Genomic DNA, 9,115 nt, shown 5'->3' on the forward strand with positions numbered 1-9,115 from the left:
AATATATACATTAAAATAGTTGTAAAATACTCCTTTATATAATAGATAAAATCTAGATAGATACTATCTAAATCAGCTAATAATAAAATAGTGGAGGAACAAACCGGCCTTATTATTGGTTAGAAAATGCACAGTTTTTTTTACGACAGGGAGCATTTTGAGTAAGCTATAAATAGTCATAATTCATAGGATAAAGCTATTCTTGGGTAAAAAGTATCGTGTACAAATGTCTTCCCTCGTATAATGAGAAAACATATGTAAAAGTCGGCTATATGAATGGTTGAATTTCTTAAGATAAAGTTATCCTTCGGGAAATAATTCGTCAAAATAGTGGTTATCTGTTAGAATTTCCTTTTTAATGAAGACGCTCAATGTGACGTCATAAAAATGAGGGATTATCCATTTCTTTTTAGGAGTTTTCTTTCCCAATCTTCCTCTCCTTATCCCTCATTTTTATGACGTCAGAATTTTTTTGAGTGACTTTCAACGTCTTTTTTTTTTATTTTGACAGATTATGAGGCCAGGTTGAGCATCTAGATGTATTAATTCTATTGTTGATATATATCCATTAAATGGAGGCTGCACTGCCCAACAAATTATTTCAGGAAAATATAGAGGAAGCTAGAAAGAAAATATGACGGGGGGGGGGGGTTGTTAATCAAAATAAAAGGAGGCTAATTGCAAATAAAGAGGGAGGGAGAAAAAACGCCAACATGAGGTAACAAATTTTAGTGGCAGGTATGGGATTTTAGATTTTGTACAGGGATTAGTCATTGATGATAAACAAAATTAACCCATCTGCAAATTTAAGTTATTGGTTGAAAAATTTGGACACTTCAGACTAGAATCAACCAATCAAAATTCAATAAAAAGACCTAAAGTTTTTGAGCCGACGCGTAAGATAACATGGTCATAAAATCTTGGGTATCAGTGTAATTTACAGTCAAATCTTATTTTTATAAGAGAGTTTGGAGGATATATCCTATATGAGTTCAGGTGGTTAGAGGCAGGGTTCAAAAGGGATAAGACAATGGTCGATAAACTAATGTACAACCCCTATAGATATACAAAATTACCCCTTCTGTAGATTACAACTATTGGTTTGTACGATCAACTGAATAACTAAACCAATCAAAACTAAGTAAAAGTTCCCAAAGTTTTGGAGACAACAATTAAGAAAACGTTACTATAAAACTTTGGAGACTTGTATAATGTATAATAAACATCCCAAATGTCCCCTCCCTCACTTGGTTAGAGAGGATTATTATTCAAGACAGGGGGATGGCACAAAAAAGGGCTGATTTTCACAGAGACCAGGTGCCGGTTGTTTTTACAGAGTGTACAAAAAAAACTCAATAACAAAATGATAGCTTTTTTGTATAGTGGCTTTTTTAGTGGGATCGATTATTGTTTCAAATTGCTTTTTATAAGAAGGGTGATAACTTGTAAATAATTCGTGGTTATTGTTGTTGTAAAGAAACAAATATTATGAAAATTTAGCAACAGAAATGGTCTTGGAAAAGAAAATATTAACATAAATTTTGTTTAGCTTAAATTATGTTTTATTCTCTAAGTTTTGATACGTTCCTCTTGAAATTATCAATCCTTATAAAAAAAATAACAGGATGAACCACTAGACTGTTATGGTTCTCCTTTACAATGGGGTATTCCTGTCCAGTTTTTTGTTTAGGAATGAATATTTCTTACCCGAGGGAATAAATGATGGACCGATAGGTCATCATTTATTCCCTCGGGTAAGAAATATTCATTCCTAAACAAAAAACTGGACAGGAATATCATTCTCATTTAAACAAAAAAACTCATTTTTTTATGCTAAAATGTGGTTTAATTTTGGTTTTTAATTTTCATTCATTTCCCGGCCATGATCATTTATATCCCTGATATCAAGTTTCTTTTAATAATTAATAAAAATTCAAAAATCCTCAAAAAAAAATTAAAAATCTTCTAAAAATGACTACCTCTGGGAAATAAATGAGTACCTCCGGGAAATAAATGAGTTATTTAAGCAAACAAAATTTAGCATAAATGGATATTTAAATCCCAAGGTATTAAATGATCGAGCGTTAGCTCATCATTTAATACCGAGGGATTTAAATACCCATTTATGCTAAATTTTGTTTGCTTAAATAACATTCTATTGCAACAAAAAGGTGATGTTAGCAAATAATTTCTTGAATAAAATTATAAAACGTTTTTTCATTTAATTTTCATTTTTTTCACTGTTGTGTTTTTATTTGACATTAAAAATAAAAATCATAAAAAATCTTCCAAATCAAAAAGAAAAAATCTTTGAATTATTGGTCAATTTAAGTTCAAAGATTTTTTTATTGTAAAAAGTTAATTTTTTAAAAATATTTTAGAAAAAAAATCTTCTAACCAAAAAAAATTATCATAATCCAAGATGGCGTCAATACATGAAAATAATATTTTCAAAACAAAAAATTAAAACTTGAATATCTTTTATCACAGATTGAATTTCAAAAATCGGTCTGACAGTTTTTCCAGGTTTGAAACTGATAGAACATTTCTTTATACTAAAACATATTTTTTCTCACGTTTTTTCCCACACTTCCAAAAAATGAAATTCAATGAAAATTAAATGGTTCTCACGTTAAAAAAATTTTCTCACGGGTCCTAAAAATGAAATTAAATGAAAAACATATGTACCATTTAAATGAAAATTAAATGGTTCCCACATTCTAAAAATTTTCCCACGCTTGACATTCTTGAAAAAACCTAATTAACTGAATATTTAAACAAACTGAATATCGCGTTTTTTGCAATGGAATGAATATTTACATCCACTATTTAAGGGGTTGTTTATATGGGAATGTAGCTTCTCCTAGTCCTGGTAGGCTTATGACTCAGGGGCCTGTAGGGGTGTAGCCGCTAGTAATAAATGAAATACAACACAAGGAAATATTTATTTCAGTTTATATGATAAGTGAGAAAATTTTAAATGTGAAATTTTTATTCAAATCATATCTAATCACTAGCGGCTATGCGCCTAGAAGCCTCTAGAGGAACGGAAAATGATTTCTTTTCACTCTATGTTAAGACCAGGCGTTTACCAAAAAAGTCTGCTAGGCGGCGGTTTTCTTTGTTGATATCTCTTGGTAGGGTGGTGGTACCCTCCCCCCAAATAGCTATAAACCTTCCCAGGACTTATGAGAATCTACCCTGCAAAGGATATCACTCCAGGGGCTAGCAAGATCCATCGGTACAAAAAGACAGACAAGCACCCTGTTACTTCATTATAAGGATAACAATATAACATATTTCAATAATTTATTCGTTTTCTTTTTGAAAATACTTAATATTATATTTGAATTTATTTATTAGCACCCGTATATTGGTAAACAGGTGAGAAAGAGGGGGGAGGGGTGTAAAAATGGCGCAGAGGTAAAAAGTAGAAGAAAAAGGGGAAGGTGGATAGGAATGACGTCAAAAGAATCAACTTTTTGGTAAAGCTGAATAAACTTTTACAACATACATTACAGTTTAGATTGCGAAGCAACTCTACATGTAGTAGATTTGTTAGCCTGTCAGTTTTACTTGCAAAGTAATTATACAAACAAGGATGACAGCATCTATGTAAGCGAAGCTCTAAAATTAGACGGTAGGGCAAAACGAACATCAACACTTGTGGAGAGAGTCAGAATTTAATAAACAAAAAATCAATTTGTAAGTTTCAAACTGATAGGACAATTAACTAAAAGAGCTTTCAGTTACGGACGTACCATCCTAATTATAAAAAAAGTTACGCCTTTAAAAATTTTACATACTTTCTTGGAAAACCCTACAATTAAGGATAAGCCTAAGAGTTACGGTTCCTTAGATTTTGAAATATTCAAAGCACTGGAAAGTTTCATTTGTGACGTCATAAAATTGTCTATTATCCATCTCTTTTTTACAGGGTTTTCTTTCTCACTTCTCCTCTCACTTCTTGTTAGACGTACTTATATGACGTCACACATGTTTCTAGCGTTTCAGTTATTCGGCCAAGTCCTATATAATTTCGGAGACTAAACAAAAAAACTCCGCTAAAATGTACATTGTCCTATGTTTTACACACAGACATACAATTATTTTACACACAGAAAATACACAAATTACATATAATAAAACAACATGCTAACCACTAATATACAAGATTTTGTATCGCAAGCAGTGCAGCTATTACAAACTAAAGCATTTTTAGTGTTTAGAGTGTTATACAGTAAGAATTTTACGATAATTTCAAATAACAGGTTTATCAAGAATTATGGTGATTACAAATATTTTTTTTTGTTGGTGGACCACTGAAGGTGTCCCCCCCCCCCCCCCAAAAAAAAATAGCTTAAAACCACCAGAAGACCAGTATGTATATTCGATGGAGAGTAGAGCCCAATCGATTAAGCGGTTACCGAAATTTTAGGTTTCGGACGGACATCATTCTACTTTGTATTATAGATAAAATATAAAATTAATATTCATACGAGTTTGATAATTATTATAAGTATTTATATGCAAATTCACACCCTATGACTAAAGATGAAAAAGATAACTCGAATGAGCAAGCCACTAACAGGCTGAGCGAGTGTGATATACCAAATATATTTCCGAATTAGTAAAGCTAGTGAAAAGCTTATAAATGATTCAAGTATTCGAATTTTAAAAGCGGTCAATAATTGAAAAACTATTGATTATAATAAAGTTTGTATTTATTTAGGCGTCCTTCCTTGGTACGGCTTTCTTCACAAGACCGGTTTGTCCTTGCCCGGTCTTCCTCTGTTGACCAGCGGGCACAGCTGGTCAAACAGAACTCTGTGGACGGTCACAGGTAATCATATTGTCCTTGCCCGGCCTTCCTCTGTTGACCAGCGGGCACAACTGGTCAAACAGAATTCTGTGGACGGTCACAGGTAATCATATTGTCCTTGCCCGGTCTTCCTTTGTTGACCAGCGGGCACAACTGGTCAAACAGATCTCTGTGGACGGTCACAGGTAATAATACTGTCATTGCCCGGTCTTCCTCTGTTGACCAGCGGGCACAACTGGACAAACAGAACTTTGTGGACGATCACAGGTAATCATATTGTCATTGCCCGGTCTTCCTCTGTTGACCAGCGGGCCCAACTGGTCAAACATATCTCTGTGGACGGTCACAGGTAATCATATTGTCATTGCTCGGTCTTCCTCTGTTGAACAGCGGGCACAACTGGTCAAACAGAACTCTGTGGACGGTCACAGATAATCATATTGTCCTTGCCCGGTCTTCCTCTGTTTACCAGCGGGCACAGCTGGTCAAACAGAACTCTGTAGACGGTCACAGGTAATCTTTTTTCCTTGCCCTGTCTTTTTCTGTTGACCAGCGGGCACAGCTGGTCAAACAGAATTCGTTGGACGGTCACAGGTAATCATATTGTCCTTGCCCGGTCTTCCTTTGTTGACCAGCGGGCACAACTGGTCAAACAGATCTCTGTGGACGGTCACAGATAATCATATTGTCCTTGCCCGGTCTTCCTCTGTTTACCAGCGGGCACAGCTGGTCAAACAGAACTCTGTAGACGGTCACAGGTAATCTTTTTTCCTTGCCCTGTCTTTTTCTGTTGACCAGCGGGCACAGCTGGTCAAACAGAATTCGTTGGACGGTCACAGGTAATCATATGGAAACAAAATCAGTCCTGCCAATAGTAAGCTGCCTATAGGCAAATAAAAAATGACGACATACAACACAAAGGACCAATGATAGGCCAGTATACATTTAAATTGATAAATGGTAAATTGTATACTGGCCTATCATTGGTCATTTGTATTGTATGAAGTCAATTTGTTGCATAGGCACTATAAACTACTTCGTGTTCAAGACATTATAAAAACAATATATTTATTCCCCTAGATGGCTAATCAGACGCATTAATCCTGCCTATTTCAAAAGAAATTTAAAGAAGACGAAGATTTTTAATTATCATTGGTGGACAAAAAATTTTGTTAAACATTATTTTTAAGTCTAACTGACAGAAACTGGTTTTTACACAGAAAGGCCAAAACGAATTTTTGAAAAATCTTACAATTAATTATAAATAAAATGGTTATCCATATTGCTTTTGCATTAAATAAACAAAGTACCTATAATATGTGTAGTTTTATTAAAATAGATATAGTTATTAATATTATAGTTACAGGATAATAATATGTTTTTTTAAAGAGGTATACATATAATTTATATTCAGAGGTAATAGGTTAAGCTACACTAACTAGACTTGGTACTATTTATCTATCAAACTGTAATAATTTATTATTGACTTTATTATTTAAAATTTTTATACAGAGGCATACAGAATGGGCTTATCTATATGCCCAAACCCCCTACAGCCTCCTTGACATGGGTTTACTGCAAGGGGGTTGTCCAGTTTTTAAAAAGGCAACACTTAAATTTGAGGAGGTCCAAAAAAAATTACGTCATTTACCCGTTAAAGTGAGTTGATTATGTAAGAGATGAACGCACAGGAAGTTATACCATCCACCCACAATCAATAAATAACACACATCTCTTGATGTCTTCTGTACCACCCATAGGTTTTTGTTTAAATGTGTGTCAAAATCGTGTGAAGATGTCAAAATTATCGGGTGTTCTTACCAAACCCCCCCCCCCCTCCCTCTTCAAAACCCTGAGTACGCAACTATGCTTTAGTTGTAACGCCTTTAAAAAAATATTTTTTAGGCCGCGACTGTTACCACAGAGACCTCCCTTGCTGCGCGGTGGATCTTCGAGTGAGTTACTGCGCAACTATAAATCGGCGGCGGTAAGCAACGCGGTTCAGCGGCGGATATCGTTCCAGCGGCAGTCATCGACTGTGTCTATGAACGGCGGCAGCAGGATCGGATCAGGTAACCCAGGATTGATCTTTAATGGCACTTTTACACAAAGTGGCTTTTGAGCACTGTAACCCTTATAATTTTTTTAATTGAAAATAGAGGAGGATAGTATTTTTATATTGTAAACCACTGAGGGGAGCCCTAAATCATTCAATAAAGTCTTAACACATTGATTTTTTTTCTTTGTGAATACATACCAATTTTTAAATTATATAATTTTCCTATTTTTTAGAATTTTTAATATTGATTATTAGGAAAAGGTAGTTTTATAAACAAAGCATCTCTTATAAAGTCTTATATTTTAAGTATGTTCAGTATTTGTTACGCTACATTTGTTAATATTCGTATGTTTTTTTGATTTATGGAGCTTTGCTTTTATGGATGTTGTCCTCCTTGTACTTTCATCTTTGAATTATTTTTCAGGTTCTTCTGGTGGTTACTACAGCGGTGCTGGTTCCTACCACCACAGCTCAAACAACCGCCGTTTTGTCCGCCAATCCAGTGCATCGGACATGGTCAACCACCATTCATCGGCGGCGGCCGCGGTGTCAAACGGCGGGCCGCCCAGCCATCACAGTACACGCGTACTGCCAAATCTGCGCAACTTCCGGCGCGGCTACGGCGACCAGCCCGACATGGAGAAACAATCAATGATGGCGTTGATCGCCAACGGCGGTGGTAATCAAACGCCAACGACAACGCAACAGCATCATTCTTCAACCGCTACCGCCAACGGAACGGTGGTTGTTGCAAACGGCGGTAGCAACGTGAACAACGAGCATAAACGTTTAACCCAACCAGGCTGTGATACAAGTAGTAACGGTGTTGTTAGTTCCCTTAATAACGGTGGCGCTGGCGGCGGCCACCACAACAGTTTCTGGACGTCGGCGGCCAAACGGCAGTCGTCGAACGGCTATCAACGGTTGGACTCGACCGAGAGTCGACAGAGCAGTAGAGTTCACCATCGACAGCCGAGTGTATATCGACAGGCCTCGGTACAAGAGTAATTGTTGATCAGTAATAATAAATGAAAATGACAAATAAGTAACTTATGTAATAAAAAAAATGTGTATAATGTATGTATGTCTTTAAGTATTAGTTCATTTATTATAGACAATGAAATACAAATAATTTCAAATGGGAGAAGCAAAGAATAAAAATACTTTTTATACATTTGTCATAAACTCAAATATTCTACATTATTTTCAAAGGCTGTAATTAAATGGACTAATATTCAATCAAACCAAAAAAATGAGATTTTAAGTTCTTTTACAGTTCAAGTTTTCATTTAGTTTAACTGTTAAGCAACTTTTTAAAGATATTCAAATAAAAATGATTACATCTTTCCGTTTGTCCATTACAAGATTTTTTTGCTTTGCAACTTATGAATGTTGTCATCCTTGTCATAAGGATAAACAATGAAATGGTAAGAAAATGGGCGGTTGAAAATGTTTTACTGGATATTATACAATACAACAAAGCTTTTTTGATATAACAGTTAGGAGGTTGAAATAATCTTTATGAAAGCAGAAATATAATCTATCTTTACAGTTTTCACCCTTTAAAAAATATAAAGTGTGAATTCATTTTCCCCTCTCTTGTTAATGGTATCATAATGCCCGACATGATTTTTGTAATCTACTATTCCAATTTGGCCTCTCTTGGTAATGATATCATTTAGCTCGATACGGTATTTGTAATGTACCATTCCACTTTCAGGAGAGACGAAACTAGAATGGTGGTTTACCCCTTTTATATCGACTTTAAAAAAATCATACATACTATTTCTAAACTATTAAAATGTTAATCGTAAAAATGCATAAAATATTATGTATCATCAAATTTTTATATGTAAAATTGAAAAAATAATTAGTATATACTATTACTATTATGTCGAATTTAATAAGGAAATCAATGTTTATAAATACGCTGTATGGTATGAAAACATGAATGTACCATTCCAGTTTCGCCTCTATTGAAAGTGTAATGGTAGATTACAAAAATCATATCAACCATGATGAACCCTACTATCAAAGGAAGGGAAAATGGAATCATACATTACCTTTTTTGTGGGGTCAAAACCGTAATCCTAGATTATATTTCTGCTTTTATAAAAATGATTTCAACCTCCTCACTGTATAATAAACATAAATTAGTTTGCTTAACAATAAAACTAAATAAAACAACACTGCATAAAGAAAGAAACTAAATATTTATTTTGTAAAATTGGACA

At 34.4% G+C, this 9,115-nt stretch overlaps 1 protein-coding gene across 4 annotated transcripts in view; it reads left to right on the forward strand.

Annotated features, from left to right (window-relative positions):
• Nucleotides 1-8,134, forward strand: part of LOC145318699 (uncharacterized) — a 136,870-nt gene extending 128,736 nt beyond the window's left edge. For all 4 annotated transcript variants that reach the window (XM_080160145.1, XM_080160147.1, XM_080160148.1 and 1 more), the window contains 3 exons: nucleotides 4,733-4,843; nucleotides 6,728-6,894; nucleotides 7,306-8,134. In XM_080160145.1, the coding sequence (XP_080016271.1) occupies nucleotides 4,733-4,843; nucleotides 6,728-6,894; nucleotides 7,306-7,889 (862 nt within the window). In that variant the 3' untranslated portion in view covers nucleotides 7,890-8,134. The remainder of the gene's footprint in view (nucleotides 1-4,732; nucleotides 4,844-6,727; nucleotides 6,895-7,305) is intronic.
• The last annotated feature ends 981 nt before the right edge of the window (nucleotides 8,135-9,115 follow it).

Source organism: Acartia tonsa, chromosome 5, assembly GCF_053477335.1.
Source record: "Acartia tonsa isolate MP-2025a chromosome 5, ASM5347733v1, whole genome shotgun sequence".
In the NCBI taxonomy this organism is placed as follows: Eukaryota; Metazoa; Arthropoda; class Copepoda; order Calanoida; family Acartiidae; genus Acartia; species Acartia tonsa.